This window comes from Drosophila montana, unplaced genomic scaffold (genome assembly GCF_035044405.1).
Source record: "Drosophila montana isolate Dmon_TW-CO22-7 unplaced genomic scaffold, ASM3504440v1 contig_2_1, whole genome shotgun sequence".
NCBI lineage: Eukaryota > Metazoa > Arthropoda > Insecta > Diptera > Drosophilidae > Drosophila > Drosophila montana.
This window is the reverse complement of record NW_026997875.1, coordinates 720,001-740,959: the sequence shown is the minus strand read 5'-3', so window position 1 is coordinate 740,959 and position 20,959 is coordinate 720,001. Positions and strand designations below refer to the sequence as shown.

The 20,959-nt window shown below is 43.5% G+C and overlaps 5 protein-coding genes across 5 annotated transcripts in view; 4 read left to right on the top strand and 1 right to left on the bottom strand.

Annotated features, from left to right (window-relative positions):
• Window positions 1–51: 51 nt before the first annotated feature.
• On the top strand, window positions 52–1,899 carry mbm (mushroom body miniature). Its single transcript, XM_064684867.1, has 2 exons — window positions 52–1,191; window positions 1,253–1,899. Exons 1-2 carry the CDS (start codon window positions 115–117, stop codon window positions 1,820–1,822), a joined length of 1,647 nt encoding a protein of 548 aa, XP_064540937.1. The 5' UTR covers window positions 52–114; the 3' UTR covers window positions 1,823–1,899.
• A 527-nt stretch (window positions 1,900–2,426) lies between these two features.
• Window positions 2,427–20,959, top strand: part of LOC135430274 (TIP41-like protein) — a 21,322-nt gene continuing 2,789 nt past the window's right edge. Inside the window, exon 1 of the mRNA XM_064684883.1 lies at window positions 2,427–2,569. The gene's annotated coding sequence lies outside the window, so the exon portion shown is untranslated. The remainder of the gene's footprint in view (window positions 2,570–20,959) is intronic.
• Dus1 (Dihydrouridine synthase 1) overlaps window positions 2,438–20,959 on the top strand; it is a 34,749-nt gene continuing 16,227 nt past the window's right edge. The window contains exon 1 of the mRNA XM_064684872.1: window positions 2,438–2,569. The gene's annotated coding sequence lies outside the window, so the exon portion shown is untranslated. The remainder of the gene's footprint in view (window positions 2,570–20,959) is intronic.
• LOC135430259 (uncharacterized) lies at window positions 2,557–7,497 on the bottom strand. Its single transcript, XM_064684862.1, has 3 exons — window positions 7,134–7,497; window positions 4,152–5,303; window positions 2,557–3,354 (listed from the first exon to the last, which is right to left on the bottom strand). The coding sequence occupies exons 1-3, from the start codon at window positions 7,326–7,328 to the stop codon at window positions 2,692–2,694; spliced, it is 2,010 nt and encodes a 669-aa protein (XP_064540932.1). The 5' UTR covers window positions 7,329–7,497; the 3' UTR covers window positions 2,557–2,691.
• On the top strand, window positions 10,020–13,799 carry LOC135430257 (pneumococcal serine-rich repeat protein). The gene has a single exon (XM_064684860.1). It carries the CDS (start codon window positions 10,563–10,565, stop codon window positions 13,545–13,547), a length of 2,985 nt encoding a protein of 994 aa, XP_064540930.1. The 5' UTR covers window positions 10,020–10,562; the 3' UTR covers window positions 13,548–13,799.

Genomic DNA, 20,959 nt, shown 5'->3' with positions numbered 1-20,959 from the left:
AATATACAATCGATATTTCGCTAAAGTATCGATTATTGCTATTTACCTGCTGAGCATCGATACTTATTTAGCACGTGCAAGCGTCCTGTGTTGTCTTTTAAGCAACGGTTTGAGATGCGAAACGACAGAGGAAGACGTTCCGGCGGTAATCAGCACAACTCCGGTCGAAACGATTACCATTATGTGAATAATAGTGGTGACCAGTGGAATGGGCAGAATCAAAATAATAGCTTTAACCCTGATGGTCGTGGACGAGGAAATAACGCTGATTCGTTCACAAAGTTCCGAGATCAAAACCAACCACAAGAGGTTCGTAATCAGCACCAGGGCCGCGGCGGCGGTCGCAGAAACCAGACTCCCAAAAACAACGCAGACACCCGTCGTTATGCCGACTTTATAAGAGATGTTAGGACTGATTCAAGAGGTAGAGGTGGTAGAGGAGGACGTGGAGGAGGGAGAAGCGAAAGGAATTCCGGTCGTGGTAGACGACATAATGAAGAACCAGTGGGACACTGGTACCAGGACAACACTCCAGATGACATATATAATTTTACCAATGGCCAACTGGGCAATGAAAACAACGGAACGCTTCAAATAGAACCACCAATAGCACCGCCTACTCCAGAAGTGCCCACTGAGCCTACTCCGACATTTGCAGCTACTGCTGAGACGGCAAAGCCAGTTGCACTCATCAATGCGGCGAACATTAAGAAGGAAAAGAAAGACTCTTTGCCCAAGCAGTCCACACCGAAGCCTGAGGAAAGCAGCGATGATAGCTCTTCCAGCAGCTCCGATGACAATGTTGAAGCCGGTGAGCTGGTCAAATCGACACAAGCTAAGAAAACTGAGGCGGCTGTGACGCAGAAGACTAAGGTTATAGTCGAGCCTGTCGCTAAACCCGCTGATTCATCTTCTTCCTCTGACGAGGAATCTAGTGATGAAAGCTCAGCGCCAGTTAAGGCCAAAACGCCAGTCAAAGAGACCACAGCGAAGTCTAAATCCAAGCCTGTGGTATCCGAAGATGAAGTCGTCTGCATGGGCACCAAAAGCCGCAAATACACAATACCCGATGAGGATGACAATGATGAGGACGAAGCCGAGGAAAGCAGCAAGGATGACGACAATATCGAGCAGATGACTGGCAAAGACAAGGACAAAGCGATCCATGTCTGCGGCATATGCGACAAAAAGGTAAGTGCATGACATTTGGCATTCGATCATGGCACGAATCTTAATCTTTGTTTCTTCCCAGGGTCACACTTCATTCGAGTGTCAGATGATATGCAGGAACTGTTCAGCATCCTATCACAGCCTCAAGAATTGCCCGAATCCACCTAATTTAAATATTGCTCTTCAGGCTTTCATGGAGTTTAGCATGCAACAATTGGCTGTATTCAATATGGATAAACGATTTGCGTTTCCCGCTGGTGTGGTGTCAGCGCCAGTGATGCAGCCTGCACCGGTAGAAAATCCTGCCACCGCAAAGTCCAAAAAAGATAAGCGTACGGCTAATAAAAAAACAAAGAAGAGACAGAAAAAGAAAATTAAAATTGAAACTCACGAAAGTGACGATGATGACGACGATGACGATGATGATGAGGATGAAGCCGAGGCATCACCCAGCAGTGAAAGCGAGTCAAGTGAATCTAGTGTTGACCAAAAGCCTGCTGTGGGCAAAACAAAAAGGAAACGGAGCTCCAAACAGCCGGCCACAAATATGCCACCAGCAGCGACATTTCCCTTTCCTTTGCTGGCTGCCGCCGGAGCGCCATACAACTCACTGATGTATCCTTATGGCGCGCAATTCAATTTTCCCAAATAAGTTTAAATTTGTTCAAGTACATACATGAATAGATAAGCATAAAAATAATTTTAATATAAAGCTCATGGCAAATCAAATTTGTGGAGATCATCACGTGTTTTCTACGATTTTTTCAGAATCATTGTCTTTAAAACAGTCATTGATGTGTAATAAAACAGTATATGTACATTGTTAAATATAAGTTTTTTTGTTAAACAATAAAACAATCATTCAGAGATATGTTTTATGTGTGATAACAGAAAACATTTGCTAAACTGCTAAAATTTCAAATAACAGAATAGGAATTGTGTGGATTTCTCTCAAATTGACTATTGTGAATGCTCAACCGCTACTTCAGCCCTGGCCCATTGCACAACCGTTTGTCATATTCAATTTTTGCTTGAGAAAAGATTTGGTCAAAATTTGTGAGACAAGACAAGCACGTGTCAACAATTACTGTTTGTCTTATCACAGCTTAATACGTCTCTTGTGACAATCGTTACATTTTATATTTACTTAGCTGTTTACAGTTGACAGTTGAACTGAGTTACAAATCGCAGCAAGGTGGCGGTTGTCTGATTTTCTTGTGACTGTCTAGATGCCTATTGTGAATGCCAAGCTATAAGCAATTGTAGCCCTGGCACAGTGCACAGCTGTTGCTTGCCATGCCGTAGCTTGTTAAATGTTTACAACTATTGTGTGATTAGTGAAATAAATAAAGTGCAATTACTTGTGAAATAACAACACGCGGCATATTCGTTGCACACAGTAAGTATATTATATACATTTTTTACATTAAATTTGTGCACTACACACGACTAGACCTGTGGATTCTGCTCATACATGTGGAATGACTGGGAATGGGTATATTGTGAGGGGGGGGGCGACAACTAGCTGGCACAGTAAGCGCGCTGCTCGCGTTCGCGGTCTGTGCCACAGCTGGTCGGATGGGTCATGCCCCGCGGCTCGATGCCCGGCTTGAGCAGCGACTGCTGCAGGCCCCAAATTATTTCATTGGCCACCACGCTCACGGCCAGCATAAGGGCCGTCTCATAGTTGAGCGGGTTTACAGCGAAGCTCAGTATGCCAACGGCAATTTGATTGTACAAAAAGTCTTTGTCCAGCTCTAACAGCTCCTCGCGCACCTCCATAATGCGATTCTCATAGTGACACTGTATGGCCGCAAACACCTGCTTATCGAGGCCAACGAGCAGCTCCCGCTTAAATTTGACCAAATAGTGTTCAATGAAGACGATCTCATTGCGATTCATATGCGGCAGTCGCATCTTCTCTTGTATCACTTGCTCGCCAATCTGGCTAACCACCAGCGATGTTAGCGAACCCGCCGGCGTTGGTCGACGTTCCGAGCAGGGACGAACGTCGACAAACGGATGTATCTCATAGCTGCCCATGCCAATGGTGCAGGCAACTCCGCTAAAGGATACATGCGACACGCGCGAATGATTTTTGGGCGAAAGTCCAGACTTCACCGGTGACGGCGGCAGCTCCATGACCTTGTTATCGCGCGCAAAGCCAATAATCTGTATCGCTTTCTGCAAAGGAGAGGAATAGGATCAAATCGATTATTATAACCATCCGCATAAGTTAGATACCCTTGCAGAGGGTATTATAATTTTGTCTCGAAATGTGTAACGCATGGATCAGTATCAACACACCCGAGTCGATATAGCCATGTCCGTCTGTCTGTTTCTATGCGAACTAGTCTCTCTGTTGCACGCGGTATATATGTCGAAACCGGCTGGATCGGATCACTGTATCATACAGCTGCCATAGGAACGATCGGTCGAAAAGTAGGTTCTTGTATGAAAAACTTTTTTGTTTATCAAGATATCTTGACCAAACTCCGGATTTATGAGTTTTACAATGCTCCTCATATATATGTTAAATCCTATCATTATCGGACCACTATATCATATAGCTGCCATAGGAACGATCGGTCGAAAAGTAGGTTCATGTATGAACAACTTTTTTGCTTATCAATATATCTTGACCAAAATCCGCATTTATTAGTTATACCATTTTCCCCATATATATGTTAAGTCCTATCAATATCGGACCACTATATCATATAGCTGTCATAGGAACGATCGATCGAAAATTAAGTTGTATGGAAAACTTTGTTTTTATAGATATCTTAACCATGCTCGGCATTAACTACTTTCCCTGTGCTTCTTAGAGACGGGCAAAGCATTATGAGTATTATGAAAAGTTGGTGTGTGCAAGGGTATTAAATATTCGGCGTGCCGAAGATTGACCTTCATTCTCGTTTTTCATATGATCCACTTTAAATTCGATTCCAAAGACAAAATGAAAAAAAGCTAGTACTTACATAGTTAACATATTTCTTGGCATCGCATATAAAGTTCATGATGCGACTGGTCAAAACGCTGAGTGCACACTCATCCTCGCTGAGATCCATATTGAAGCCGAGCAATATGTGATTGAGTATATATTGGGCGGCCTTATAAATGGGATCGTCTGGGGCAAAGGTCAGCGGCGAATGTCCATCGAGGGCAATGGCCGCATTCAGGGCATAGCACAGTTGGCTATCCAGGAGCCCATCAAAGCTGGTCTGGTATTCGTCACAGAACGAGGGCTGTACGCGTTTAATGACCTTCTTCTTCTTCCTCTTCTTCTTGGCGCGCTTGGGCTTGCGCGCTTGGTTAGCCTGACGGGAGCGTTCCTTGATCTGCTTTTGTATGGCCAGCCACTTCTCGCGATACTTCTCCTTGTGACTCTCAATGAAATATTCCCGCTCCTGTTGCATCTCCATCAGGAGCAGCTCAATGCGTCGCTGATTGGCGATGCGTTCGTTGAGGCGCTTGTGCCAGGATTGGATTTGACCCTCGGTGTGCTTCATTAGCCGCTGCTTATGCAGATTGCGCATATTCTTGTTGTAGCGATCCTTCTTGAATTGGAACAACTTCTTCAGCTTGATCAGATGCTTGCGCTGCAGATCCTGATGCAGGCTAATGTGCGCCTGCACCCGCATATTTGTCAACATTTTGCGATGATCGAGCAACATTTGCTGCATGGCCGTCATGCTCTCCATCCGTTTGAATTTCTCCTCGGTTATGTTGTACAGACGCAGCTTGCGCTCGTGCCGCTCATCGTCCAGGCGTTGTTTGCGCAACATAACCTCCTCCTGACTCTGATGCCGGAGAACCGATTGCAAATTATCTCGCCTCGATATGCTCTCCGCATTGGCAATCAAGAGACGATCATGTCGCTCCGCCTCGCGTTGTCTGTACGCCTGGAGCACATAGTATAGCTGCGACTTGTGCAGATCCTCGCGATATTGATTAAAGTCCTTTAGATTACAAATAACCTCATTCTCATCAGTAATTTCCCCATTCTCGCGCAGACGCTTCAAATTCCGTTCGTTTGAATAGAAAGTCTTTAAATTTGAATCGTGCAACGGATTATATTCTGGTATGTGTACTGTTACAGATGAATCAAATTCCTGCATGCTACATTTAAACTGGATTTGAGAAAGGATTTCGTTAGATTATAATTCACGTAATATTCTTTTTCCCACGTTTATTTTTGTGCATTAGATTTAGAGGTATAACTATTATAGATATTTAGATATACAAAGAGCCAAACCTCGTGGAAATCGGTTGAGTTTTGACCGAGTTAGGAGTTAGGTGGGAAATTATGATCTGTGTTTATATAGGGTATTTGAGGGTACCATATCTACATGAATTTGGACTCAAAATGATGTTCCCAGATTTAAATGCCAAATTGATCTAGAGGTCAAACCGTGAACAAAAAGCTAAACCTTCTAAATTTCGGTGGAGTTTTGACCGAGTTATGGGGGTGGGAAATTATGACCTATGTTAACATGGGATATTTGAGGGTCCCGTTTTCACATGAATTTGGACCAAAAATAATGTGCCCAGATTTAAATGCCAAATTGATCTAGAGGTCAAACCGTGAACAAAAAGCCAAACCTTTTGAAAATCAGTTGATTTTTGACCGAGTTATGGGGGTGGGATATTTGGATCTATGTATATAGGATAGGATATTTGATGGTACCATTTTTACATGAATTTGGACCAAAAATTATGTTCTCATATTTAAATGCCAAATTGATCTAGAGGTCAAACCGTGAACAAAAAGCCAAACCCTTTGAAAATCGGTTAAGTTTTGACCGAGTTATGGGGGTGGGAAATTATGACCTATGTTAACATGGGATATTTGAGGGTCCCGTTTTCACATGAATTTGGACCAAAAATAATGTGCCCAGATTTAAATGCCAAATTGATCTAGAGGTCAAACCGTGAACAAAAAGCCAAACCCTTTGAAAATCGGTTAAGTTTTGACCGAGTTATGGGGGTGGGAAATTTGGATCAATATATATAGGATAGGATATTTGATGGTACCATTTTTACATGAATTTGGACCAAAAATTATGTTCTCATATTTAAATGCCAAATTGATCTAGAGGTCAAACCGTGAACAAAAAGCCAAACCCTTTGAAAATCGGTTAACTTTTGACCGAGTTATGGGGTTGGGAAATTTGGATCAATGTATATAGGATAGGATATTTGATGGTACCATTTTTACATAAATTTGGACCAAAAATAATGTGCCCAGATTTAAATGCCAAATTGATCTAGAGGTCAAACTGTGAACAAAAAGCCAAACCTTATAAAAATCGGTTGAGTTTTGACCGAGTTATGGGGGTGGGATATTTGGATCAATGTATATAGCATAGGATATTTGATGGTACCATTTTTACATAAATTTGGACCAAAAATAATGTGCCCAGATTTAAATGCCAAATTGATCTAGAGGTCAAACCGTGAACAAAAAGCCAAACCTTTTGAAAATTGGATGAGTTTTGTCCGAGTTATGGGGGTGGGAAATTTTGACTTATGTCTACACAGAATATTTGGGTATCCTTTTTCACTTGAATATGTCTATATGGGATACTTGAGGGTACAGTTTTCACTTGAATTTTGACCAAAAAAATGTTACCAGATTTTGATGCCAAATTAATCTAGAGGTTAGCAAAAAGACAAACCTTATAAAACTCGAATAAGTTTTGACCGAGTTATGGGGGTGGGAAATTTTGACCTATGTCTATATAGGATATTTGAGGGTACCATTTTCAATAGACATTTGACCAAAAATTTGGACCAAAAAAAATGTTACCAGATTTTGATGCCAAATTAATCTAGAGGTTAAACCATGAACAAATAGCCAAACCTTATAAAAATAAGTTGAGTTTTGACCGAGTTATAGAGGTGGGAAATTCCGACCTATGTATATATAGGATAATTATGTCTTGTATCTTGTATCTTACCGTATTTCCGATTTTATCCTTTGAGAATATCACCTGGTTACCCGGACACTTGAGCATGGGTAACTTGCAATTCAGCGGTATTAACTCCCAGCCGGGCAAACTGTTGATAGGCAGCCCAGTCTTATAGCTGGGCTGTTTGCTGTTGACCCCTCCGGTCACATTGTTGCGGCGCGGCAAAGATAATATATCGATCATGTTTGCTCATATATGTTTCTAACAAGCAAAGATATCTTTTAGTTTTGGTCTGAGCGAAAACCAATTGAATTTTGAGGTTTTTCGATTCCTACAAACATTCATTCGAAAGAAGCTACAAATATATTTATTTAAATGTTTTAGTTATTTTTTTGTTATTGGTTGACATACCTAACATACAAAAACGTAGAAAGAAGTAACTGTCTGCTATTTATATTTTATTCAGCCGCTTGAATCAATGTGCGTCGCCTACTGTGACAGCTTTTTTTGTTGCTCTCTTTTTGCTCTCTTTTGGGCTCTCTCTCTCGCAGACAAAAGAGCTTTTCACATTGAAAGCTGACAGCTTCCGTTTGTCATTTTTACTTGTTACTTTTGCTGTTGTTTGTTTATTGTTGTTTTCTGTTGTTTTCTTATGGCTGCTTATCAAAGCTTTCGCTGTTGTCACTTCAGTTGGGTGCTCCCTCTCCCTTCCTCTCTCCCTCTCTCTCTCACTCTCTCGCTTGCCCCCTCTGTGCTTCTTTGTTCTTGTTGTTATTGTTGCCAAGGGGCACATTGAACCGGAAACTACAGAAAATGCAATTTCTTGCAACCATAAATTCAATCAATTTTTGGTAAAAAGACGAAATTTTTCTGTTGAAATATAATTTAATAATTCTTCTTTATTGAACCTACACAATATTTAAGTATTTAAAATATATTAAAATTTTTAGCTTTTTATTGATTGCACAAATAATACTTCAAAGTCGAAAACTCTTACTTGCGAATATTTCTTTCATTAAAGAAGATATTTTAAAATTTCTGAAAAATATTTTTAAATATGCTTGAAACATCGCTAAATAAAAGCTTTTAACTTGTCTCTTAAAAATGTATACCAATATTTCTAGTTTTCTTACTTAAACCTTTGGTCGAAGACTTTATAAAAATTGATTTATTTAATGCACTTTCTTTTTAGTCCTGAATAAAAGTTTTAAAGTTTGTTTTTTTTTTTTTAATTGTTTTTTCAACTTTAAAATCAGAAAATCGCATCCATTGCGAGCCACAGTATCACGGCAACCACAAAGTACAATATTTACTCGAATTCCTCAATAGTTTATCTTATGCAAAATAAATAAGATTTTTCTTTTAACTTTATTGATACATCAGTTTGTTGGATTTGGTAATTTGCGTTTCAATTTTACGATTTTGTGCCAAATCCTGGCGGCCATTAGTCGCGCTTGGCTTGGAATTGCCTCAGCGGCAATTTGTGTGTCTTATATAAGGGCTTATCTTGGGCGACCTCGCATTGAGAGATTTGACATCAGCATAAATAATTGTCAATAGCTCGGCCAGTCAGTCAGTCAGCGAGTCAGTCAGTCAGCGAGTCGGTGAGTGGGGCGTCGAGAAGTCTGCGGCATTCTGCTCACGGATGCCATGGATATAAAATCACATCGAGTGCTGAAAGTACTTGCTTCTGTTTGTACGTGCTCCAAATACGCTCTCGAGTGTGCTTTCCATTTCAGCTAACAGTCCAAACAGCGCCTCATCTCATCCACACCTCACCGGTGTTGATATAAATAAAAAATGATGCCTAGCATCCTACACACACAAACAAAAAGAGAAGAAAACCAAAAAAAAAAAAAACAAAAAAAAAATTAAAGCAAAAGGTGCGTGCCAATCTCTGGTGATAAATTCTTGCCTAGTCTGACCCATTTACCATTATATAATAGTTGCTTCCTGTTTGCCAGGTGAATCAGAGATGCGTGCGTGAGTCGTGCCCACGAGTCATAGTAGTAGGTAGAGCCACAAACCATACAACATATGTTGTTTGGACTAAGGGTTCGGACTTGGGTTCCTGTGTTTTTATCAGAGTTTTATTTAAAGAACTAATTAAGTATATATATAAAGGTGTGTGAAAATTTCTTAGCAATATCTGTAAAGTTTAAATAGAAACAATTTTTTTTAATTACATAAATTTTTCAGTCTTCAAGAAGTAGAGCCACAATATTTGTGGGCATTAAACTACTTTACATTTTTCAGTCTACCCTTTATCCAAGTATAGCCCAGTTGGGCATTCTTATTTGATTAATCATCTATTTTACTTTGGAGAAAATTCATGAACATGTTCAGGTGGTTTCTATGGAGTTAAGCTGTTGTGTTTATTTTCAAAAGCCTCTTATAAAATTTGTTATATTCGTAAAATAGAAAAGGAAAATATTTAAGGCAAAATTTCGCCCTCTCTTTCCCTCTCTTCGGCTAACATTCGAAATTGTCACGCGCTCATCTCCAGAATAAGCAGCTTCTCACCCTCAAAGCGATACACACACACACACATATATATATATATATGTATGTGCATCGAGATAGTTAGTTTATGTGCGCCATCCCAGGCCGGTCTTTAAGCCTAAAAACGCTTTACCGGTAACCAGACAGCTGTGACATGCCGCTCTCCCTCTCGCTCGTACTCTCTCTGTCTCTCCAACTCCCATTGCTGGCATCTTCAACCCCATCACATCATATTGGCTGCTTTCAATAGTGCAAAGCTTTTTTTTTGGAGCACACGTTCAATTCGCTTTTAACTTCAAATCGTTCGCTTCGGTTCGGCTCGGCTTAATTTCGCCTCGCCTCGCCGCGTCGTGTGCTTTCAATTGCAGGCGCTCGCTTCGGCGAAACTTTGTGCACAGCGCGCTGCTCAGTTGCTTCGCGTCCGTCTGGCGAGTTAGTTCGTTAAGTGTTGCGTTTTCGGTTGCTGCCTTTCTATTGCTCTCACTCTCTGTCTCTGTCACTCTCCTTCTACACTGTCGCTGTGCGTGCATATATGCTGTGTGCGTGAGAGTTTCGTCTGTGTGCGGGTAGCCCAAACAAATAAGTGAAAAATAGAAAGAAAGAAAAAAAAGAAATCATAGAGCAAGAGTCCTTGTGTATGGGGGTGGCAGCGCAGCGACAACCCTATAAGCACCACCCCCTTGGAATGTGTTTGCGTGATTGTTAACTGCGCCATTGACACACACACACACACGCGCACACAATAAATAACAGTAAACACAACAAAGTGACAAGCGACAACAACGAAGTGCACAGCGCGCAGGATAATTGCAGGCGGATTACATAAATACGCGTGGGCGTGGCAGCAACACCAACAACAACAACAAGCACAACAAATACAACAACAGCTGTGATGTGCAATTGCCAGTTGTTGCATTCCACATTTCGCATCATTCGATCATCAATTTCATCATCATCATCATTATCCTTAACAACATGCGCAACGCGTCCAGAGCGACGCCAGTAGCGACGCCGCAGTCGCAGTCGCAGCAGTCGGAGCAGAAGCAGAAGCAGAAGCAGTTGCCGGATCAAACGGATCACATAATAACCATCAGCACAGCCAGCCTATCGGACCAGCTGCAGGAGCCGCCAGTCAAGCACTATACCCAACCAGCAACAACTACAACTGGAACTGGAGCATCAACTGCAACTGGAACTGGAACTGGAGCAAGTGCAGCAGCGATTGCCATTGGCAGTGGGCCATCGCATCCGGCCCCGGCTGCAGGCGGATCTTTGTGCCGGCTCAGCCGGCTGGTGAGCTATCAGAATAATATTGCCGATGTGCAGCATAGACGTGGCCGACGCCTACATGGACTCCAGTTGCCGTTGCATCCGCTGCAGCTATTTGGTTGGCTGGTATTGTTGCTCTTCGGCTTGGCCAGCTATTGGGTGCTGATACCCGCCTTTCATGCACCCATCCAAGGTCCACTCTACGGTCTAATCTCTGGCTTATATGTGGTACACATTGCCGCCCATCTGACGGCGCTGCTCACCGATCCGGCGGACAAGGAGCTGCGTCGCGTGCATCGCAACGATCGCATTGTGCCCGAATTCGATCGCAGCAAACACGGACACGTCATCGAGAACGGACGCTGTCATCTGTGCAACATAAGGACAACAACGCCGCGGACCAAGCACTGCTCCGTGTGCAACAAGTGCGTCGGGAAATTTGATCATCATTGCAAGTGGCTGAATCACTGCATCGGTTCCCGCAACTATGTCGCCTTTCTAATGTGCGTTGTCAGCGCTGTGGTGGCCACCTTGGTCATTGTGGCCGCCGTAATTGGCCAAATTGTGCTCTACTATGTGCAGCCGGATTGGCTGAGCTTCTATTGGTGCAACAGCCGGCTGGACACGACGCTGGAGTCCACGGATTATATCAACTTAACGCTCAGCTTGAGCAATGGCAGCATGCTGCTGCTCGACCAGGATCAGGAGCAGCAACAGCAGTTGGAGGAGGAGCAGCTGCAGCTGCAGCTGGAGAATCTCACAACCACATTGCCCACATTGTTGCAGAACTTTACGGCGCTGCTGGAGCAGAGCACGACGGGGCCACAGTTGAATCATACGGTTACGCCTTTGGTCGCCGGGATTGGTCTGCACGAGACCATCTATTTGCTGCTGCTGGGCGTGCTCGGGCTGCTGGCGGCGATCAGTGCCGGGCTGCTGCTCCATTTGTGCTTCTTTCACATCTACATCTCGTTTTTGGGCCTGACCACGTACGAGTACATCAGGAATCATCGACAGGCACAGGAGGCCAAAGCCAAACAGCTGCTGGAGCAGGGTAAAAACGGTGTGCACTTCAATCCCAATCTGCCCACAGTTAATCATCCGTCCAAGCTGGCCGCCACCGGCACAGCCCAGCTCTATTGCTGCTCCAGTGTGCCGCATCCGAATCAGAGGCAACAACAACAGCCGGACACGGCAGCTGATGCACAGCGTCTGCACTGCTGCGCCAGCTCCCGGGAATACCATCAGGCACGTCAGGCCATCTACATGTGCTCGCTGCTCCAGGAGCGCAGGAGCAGCAGCAGCGAGCGCAGCCTGCAACTGGATCTGGATGCGACACGTGACGCAGCACCGTTGCGTTCCTTTCACTGCTGCTCCAGCTATGCGGCCGGCTCGATGCAGCGACGCGTCAGCGCCGCGGCCAGCGTCAAGGCGGCTCTGGAGCCGGCCACGGTGCGCCACCAGCGGGCACAAAGATCGGCCGGCTATCTGCAGTATACGGAGCAGTGCACCTTGTGCACCTTTCAGCTGCGCAGTCCGTTGCGTGGCAGCGGCAGCGCCGGCGGCAGCAGCAGCACCCGTACGCTGGCCAGTCAAACGGCCACACCCACATCGAGCGCCTCAGCAGCGGGCAACATATCGAAGCACCAGCGCTGGCGCCGGAAATGGAACTGCTGCGCCAGTGTGCCAGACAGTCCGGATGTGCCCAACGATCTGCTGGCGGCGCTCAGCTATCGCGAGCACTCCAAAATCAATGCCAGCGAGCTGCCCGTGCAGTTCATACGCAGCTTGAACGGCGGCCTGGAGCTGCCACAAGCGGCCAACGCCGCCAATCCGGAGCTGCCGCTGAAGGCGCCGCGCAGCTCCCGGCTGCGGCACATGCTGCGCCTGCTCGGACGCTACAGGCGGGCGCGCTGTCAACGCGGCGCCGCCGGCGCCGGCAATCATGGCGTGGCCGCAGCGGAGCAGCATGTGGCCGCCATTAAACAGAACCAGATACGTCCGCTGCAGCTGCAGCCGGGTCGCTTCTACGATAATGCGTCCAGCACAACGACCACAGCGACGCCGCCGCCGCCAATCAGTTCGCCCAGTCGCAGCGGCAGCAGCAGCAGCGAGCTGAGCAGCGAACTGAGCAGCGAGCCATGCACTGGCCACCAGGAGCTGATGCTGCTGCCCACGAGCGTGATACGGGAGGACTGCGTGACCACCAGCTATACGTTGACGCTGCCGCCGGCCTTGCCGCCGCCCACGCGCCGCAAAATGCCCAGCGCCAGCGAACTGGCCGAGCTGGCCGAGACGCTCGGCTTTGTCACCAGCCATGGACATTCAACGTCGCCGTCGCCGTCGCCGTCACAAGTCGCCAGCCGGCAGCTGCCCGTTGGGTTGGGCAATGTGTATAGACGGCAGCGTCGCAAGCATTTTCTGCGCACACGCTCGCCCACATTGTCGCCGATACACGAATCGGGACTCTCGAATCCAACGTCGCCGCAGCCGCTGCGTCACAGCCTGGCGGCGACCAGTGCCAGCTCCATTGCCAGCTCCAACAATGCCAAATGCTCGCCCATTGTGGCCCGCTCCACGGCAACGCTCGTCCAGAATCTATGCGGCCTCGCCGGCGGCGCTGAGACGCTGCCCAAAACGGCCTCCAACAGTTCGCTGCAGAGCATCAGCTCCAATTCGAGCAGCACCTAAGAGCAGGGAAGGGTTTCCAGAAAGTTAGAGAGAGTGAGAAAGAGAGAGAGAGAGAGGGAGAGGCATTGTGGACAGTTCCTTGCATGGTTTCTGCCTAGTCTATAGGTTAGTTATAGTCGCCGTTTTTCTCCCAGTCCTGCTAAGAGTTGAGAATTGAGAGTTGTGCTTCGACTTGGGGCCTTATAATTTTACTTCGTTATTATTTTCATTTAAGTGAGCATTTTATCAGATATTAAAAAAAGATTATTTTCACTTGGTTTTTTTCTTTTTTATATGCTTTTAATGAAAATCTTCTTTGAAGATCAAAAGCGCTAAAGAGAGTTTACTGAAGATCTTCTTGTAAGATCCAGCTTGAAAGTGTAACTTTAATAACAGTTTTTTTTACAGTTTGAAGACGACAGTTTAAAAGTCACTGAGCTGAATTACTTAATTACTTATTAAGCAATTTTAGTTTACCTTCTTTGAAGATCAAATGCGCAAAAGAGAGTCTGAAAATCTTCTTATAAGATCAGGCTTACCCTAATAGCTTACAGTTTGAAGACCGCAGTTTAAAAGTCACTGAGCTGAATTACTTCATTTCTTATTAAGCTAACTTTGTTTAGCTATTTTCAATTATTTGGGTTTACTTTTAAAATTCTTCTGTAGTTTTAAAGCCACGCCCATTTCATGTCTAAGTGCGTACAGTTTTAAGTTTACAGTTCGAGGTGCACTGACTGTGGCTGTCTTAATAATTTACAGTTTAAGAGCCACTGAGCTGAATTACTTAATTTCTTATTAAGCAAAATTTGTTTAGCTATCTGCAATTATTTGGGTTGACTTTAAAACTTCTTGCGTTGTTGTTTTATAGCCAAGCCCATTTTAGCCAACGCATGTCTAACTAAATGCGTACAGTTTGAGGCGCACTGACTGAGGCTTACAGCTAAGGCTCACTTATCCACTCGATTAGTGGAGTAGGCGCTGTTATTATTTTAATTTTTTTTTGTGAATTTCCTAGTTAATTTGTTAAGCACAATTTTATTATTATTAAATTAAATTCAATTTATCACCTTGTCTTACGGCTCAGCGATCTTTCCATTAATTGACACCTGTGCCATGATTTAGTGGACTCTCGAAGTTTGTTTTTATATTTTTGAACATCTTTGGAAATGCTTTCAATTGGACAGAGCACACGAAGGCTCAGACTGCCAGCTAATAGAATGCCGGACATAATCAATTTCCCAGCAATTTCCCAGCCTGCGGGTGGAGTTCGAACTCGCGTCCTGCTTGGTGAAAGCTGTTGTCGCTGTCTCCTTGCCCTGCCCTGCCCTGCCCTGCCTTGTAATTTATCCTTTCGATTTGGCAGACTCTCGTTATTTCAAGTGCTTTCATAGAAATCTGAATGTCTTTCGTTGTTCCCTCTAGACTTAAATGTTTTATTTCCATTCAATGCGCATACATTTTGCGTGATTTGCACATTAACCCCAACTCCGAAAACCTTAGTTGTAGTTGTATCTGTTGGTTGGCTTCGCAAGCGCGTTAAATATGCAACAGCATGACATGTACAATTGCTAGCGAGTGTTCCAGGCGGGGGGCGGGGTGGAGAGAAATTGACGGGGTTGTGGTACCCGTATTTGGAGCTCTACCGCCCAGCCCCGATATTGATTTTTGGGTAGATGATTACTGGCTGTGAGCTGTGTGGGTTGTATCTGTAGCTGAGCTTCATCTCGATTGTGACTTTGCAACATTTGCGCAAACAAAAGCCACACACATGTCGAACCGATGGGGGGAGGGGAGCGGATCCATGCTGCAGTTGCCAAATTGTTACGCAAATGTTTTCATTCAAATTCAATTCAAATGCACTGACTGAAGACTTGGCAACTCTGCAAATTGTGTGCGGGCTGCTGCGTCGAAAAGAAAAAGGAGTGTTTGGGGGAAAGGTTTTTGCGTAACACACAGCTCACACACTCAGAGAAATACTTCGTGCTTAATCGAGCATAAATTTTTTAAGAATTTAAAGCGTTATTTTTCCATTTCTTGAAGATTCTTCAATTAGGTATGCATCAGGGCAAAGACAAACTAAATTTGTATTCACTTACGGACCAGCGGTTTCTCTTAGTTCGGTTCAAACCGGAATTTATAACGTAATTTTTCTGCAATATTTCTTTAAAATTCTTCTGGGTTGCAAACACAAACTTAATTTATATTTACTGCCTGCCCATGCTTCGTACCAGCGCTTTCTCTTAGTGCGGCTCAAACCAGAATTTCTAGTTTATTTTCTGCAATATTTCTTGAAAATTCTTCAGGGCCGCAAATACAAATAAAATGTATCTTTAATTCCGGACGATGCTTCGTACCAGCGCTTTCTCTTAGTGCGGTTCAAACCAGAATTTCTAACTTACTTTTTCTGCAATATTTTTTGAAAATTCTCTAGGTCTGGAAACACAAACAAAATTTCTCTTAAATTCTTTATTCATGATTCGTACCAGCGCTTTCTCCTAGTTCGGTTCAAACCAACTTGTGGAATATATAAATCATATTTGATTAACTCTTAAAGTAAAGTAAGAACTAAGTCAAAAATGTATTTACAAAGCTTTGCACAGAAGTAAAAAAATTCTTTGCTGGCAATACAAAAAGTCCTTTAAGATTCCTAAGTGCAACATTTTTGAATTCTTTCTGTTATTTCGCTGAGTGTAGGAAAATTTAGCGGCAAGTGGCAAATTAAAGTGGGACTCCCCACAACTGGCACTTTTGCAACTTGACAAAGTTAATGAAAAAAGTTGAGCTTCCATTGTCCAAAAAAGCGCATGTAAAACATATGAAAAGTAGAAGGGAAAGATGCATGCATATATAGTATAGAGAAAATGCACATTAAATATGCGCATAAAACTGAATAATTAATGCACCTGAGGGGAAAGTAAAGAGTGTGTGTGGAAATGCGTCAAAAATTGTTTGATTGAGTCGGGACTGACAGCCAGACAAGTTGACTCCAACCGAAATGGATAGCTTAGATATTTCTCGACAGACACTCGTGTTATTGGGCCTGACAGACAGACAGGCAGGCAGACAGACCGAGGAGCAAAAGCAAGGTAAAAGTTCATTTTCATCGGAGAGTCGAACATTTGATAGCAGCTTAGTTGACATAGTTGAATGTACTGTAACTACAGTGGTCGCTGGCAAGACGAAACGAAGGTGATTCGAAAATTCATATTCTTATACGCTCTAACAATAATAATAATGTCTAAAGGTAGCATATTGAGTTAATGAAAATTGATGCAATGAGCAGAGTCAGGACAATTTGGTCAATTTCTGTCTAGATAATTATTCTAGATAGTTGTGCTCTCTATAGATCGCATCGGACTCTAAACTTTGTACATATTTAAACTCTTGTATGCGTTAGTTTTGGTACCTTTACTGAAATTCGACAAGAATCCATATTCAGTTTGGCTTTGTTAAGCACATCTCGTAGAATATTCAAGCTAGAGACATGCAAAAGTTACATTTATAGCTCAAGATGCATATGCAAATCACAAATATATAATTTCTTATATTTGTCAGAGCTGCCCCCCCCAAATGTGACCCTGAAGTAAGCATAAGAAGAGCTACTTGCATTTGTGGCTGTCTAGCTGGGTACAGGGTATCTCTGAGCGAGCATCGTCATTTAAAGCACTCTCAATGCTTAGAATCCATTCAAAATGGGTGAAAGGGTATAATAGACCCCGTAAAGTAACTATATATTCCTGAGCAGCATCAATCGAGTCAAATAGCTACATATGTCTGTCCGTACATCTGTTCGTCCGTCTGTCTATTTGTCTAAAATATATAGGAGCCTAGAGCTAAGTAACTTTAAACGTCTGTCCTTTTAGTCCCGCGCAGTACGCGTTTTTTACGATCATCGATAACTAGCACCGTTTGCAAGCAATCGATAAATATCGAAATCCTTTTTTTCGACCAAATCTCTTAGGTTTGAAAAAGGCCGGGGTCAGCAAATTTGACATGAAGTTTCTTGTATAGTATATAATCAGAGGAAGGATCTTTAATTTTTTGTTGGTAAAAAAAAAGTTCACGATATGCCCGAGTCGTTCCGACTCTTACTTGGCTTACATATTCTATATTTCTATAAAGTAATTAAAGCTTAAATATGATAGACACAAAATACTTAGAACAATTGCATTAAACAAATTTGTCTTCAATCTTCAATCTAATTTCTGTACATAGAAATTTATTTTTTACTAGACTTTAAATTAGTTTTGGCCATGCAGTAGTGCCACACTGATTTGTCTATTTATGCCTTCAAAACGTCTGGTCACACTGACAATTGACAATTGTGCCACAACTGGCAAAAGTTAATTAAAGTTTCTAGCTGCGCCACATGGGGTCACACCCACACACACCCACACACACACACACATGACTATATGGTTGCTATATATAGTTGCATTGTTGTTGTGCTTGCTAGAAATGTTATTTGTAACCCCCCCTCGACCACCCACCCCAGCCCCGCCCCAGCCCCGCCCAGCTCTAATTCTGTCGCCCGACTGACTGACATGAATTTCATTCTATCGTGTCTCGTGTGAATGAACTAAAATCAACTAAAATAAATACATATGCTAAGCTCTTTGACTTCGAACCCGTTTTTCTAACGTGTTCAAAAGTCGAGCACTTTTTCAGGCCAGCTGTTCATTTCCGGTCGAGCAACGGGAAAAAACTGCTGCATACTTTGTGGGGCGCAGTGCACTCGACGGCGCGTGCTTGAGTCTGTGTGTGTGCGCGTGTGTGTGTGTGTGTATCTGTGTGGTAAAATGCTTAATTTGATGGCTCTTGGCATTAACAATTTACAGCTGCACCTGCTGCCACTCACACACATACACACACAAATACATACACACACACTCACACACATATTCTCTGATTTAATTAAATTTTCGCTGCTGTCAAGAGGTGTTAAACATTTAAGTTTGGCATCAGCGCAGAGTTCCTGCACTTTGTAATGCATTTTGTGTTTTAAAGCTATTTTTAGCTTATTTATAGCCAAAAAATTCGAATTGCATGCAGTTTTTTAAAGCTATTTTGTGTTTTACAGCTAATTTTAGCTTAGTTATAGCTAAGCTTTTGCTTTTCATGCAGTTTTAAAGCTATTTTTAGCTTATTTATAGCCAAAATTTCGCTTTTCATGCAGTTTTTAAATGTTTTTTTCGCCTTTTAAACTCTGACAGCTTCAAAACCAACTCAAATATTGCTTTGAATAAAGTTTGTCAATTTATTCAATTCAATTGATTCCAAAGATATCACTTGCAATATCTTCTTCTCCTAGCAAAAGACCTGGTCCATTTTTCTTGGAATTTCAAAAGCGTTTGCCTTTGCAAATGGACAAGAATGGCAGCTAAATAAGTTAATTAAGAATAATTGTCGCCTAAGCGACACATTTGCGATACTAACAATAGGCACAAAAACATGACGCAGTTCTATTATAAATATATCTGAAAGGGTATTTAATTAACATTTCGTTTTACATTTGCAATTGTTGGCTTTTCCATTGCCATACATTATTGCCCCCCTCCCCTTCCCCCCTCCCTCCTGCTGCATTCTCTGCCCAGTTAACTATTCTCTGACACTGGACACATGTGTGAAAATTGCACTGGGCGCTTGGGCCCGACATTTGTCCAGTTGTGCCGCGTGCAAAAAAAAAAAGAAAAGAATGAAAAACCTTGGAAAATGCCAAGGTTCGAGCTGTGTGTTTTTTTCTTAAGACTGGACTCCATTTCGCACTATTGCGTAGCTTTGTCAGGCAATAAGTTTACCTTTGATATTACGAGCTAGAGACAGCAAATTTGCTTTAGAGATTCCCAGATAGTACACATAGGTTCCGTAGACCAAAACTGAAGGAAAAATTCGGCTATTATCTCGGCCTTTGGGATGCACATATATTTCTACGCCCTATTTATGTGCCGAAAATTTCATCAAGATCGAACAATAATTATCCGAGTTAATCACATAAACAAGAAGGAAGACACAGCAGCACCTCGCTGTGTACAGGGTATCTGCTAGTCGAGCAAACCCAACTGTACAGCTCGTAGTTGATTTTTGTTTTTCCCATTGTTTCTGTTGTGAATTGCGGCTATTGCATGAATTTGTATAATTATTTTATTTTATAAATATTTGACTTTAATTGCCTGCAGGAAATCGCTTTTAAGGGGGGCACGCCCCCCCGCCCCTTGCCGCCTAGCAACGCCCTCGACTTGGAGTTGATTTCGAGTTGTCTTCTCGTTAAAGTTTGTTTGTAAGGTGGAGCTCCTAAAGCCTGCCCCATGGCAACTTTTAGTTGCTGTTCTTGTTGTTGTTGTTGTTGTCATGACCAATTGTTGTTGTTGTTGTTGTTGCTGTTGTTGCAGCCGCATCAATTATAAATTCAACGTTGCGCCTTCATTTGCCACGGACACGCAACACAAGCTCAGACACAATTTGCATAAATGCCTGCCAGAGAGGGCGGAGACGGGGGCGGGGGTGGGGATGCAAGCGCCGGGGGCGTGGCACTAGACACAATTGACTGAACTAGTATCCAAAACAAAACTGATATGCCTGCCATGTGTCCATGTACAGTGAAACCTCAACTTAAGCGCCACGTTCTCACTGTCAGCCAAAGTCAGGCAATAAGGCAAAATCTAGGCAAAAATGTATTTGCACTTTTTTTTTACATATTTGTCAGTTTTGTGAGGCTCCACTGTAGCTGTTGAAGGAGCGCCAGCTAAACAATTTCCATTACCAGTTGCGGCGGCTAAGGATAGGGACTTGTTGTGCTTGAATTATGATTGATTTACTTGGAAATGGGCGCCGCTGTCATCGGTCGCCCTACATGCCAGACAGACAGACAGAGAGATGGATATAGATGGACGGAGAGGCGAACGGAGGCGACACCTCCTCCTGCGCCTGCTCTAACTTTCCTACTCCTCCTGCGCCTGCTTTGACTTTCCTACTCCTCCTGCGCCTGCTTTGACTGGCCTACGCCGAGGCCTGCTCGTCCTCCGCCTGCTCCAATAACTGGTTGTCATTAGCAATCGCCGTTTTGGGGCGTTTCTATTAGTTTTGTGCCCACGCTTGAGCTCTGCCTGGAGCTGCAGCCCTGCTCCTGCTCCTGCCGCTGCTCCTGCTCCTGCTCCGACTGACATTGTTTGCGGCTCGTTGTTTTTTTTTTTTTTTTGGTAGGAAAGAACTCACCTGTCGCCAGCGCCGGGAAGCGTGCCTCGACAATTTCTGCTTTGCCTTCCGTCTCTTTTTCTTTCCTTCTTTTCTTTTCTTTTCTTTTTTTGTGCATTCTTTTTTTATTTTTTGGTTGGTTCAACGAACCTTTTGCCTTTGTCTCCGTGCAGCCCAGCCAGTTGGCAGTTAGCCCGCCTTTAATATGGTTTTCAATTTAGTTAATGACTTTTGAGATGGGC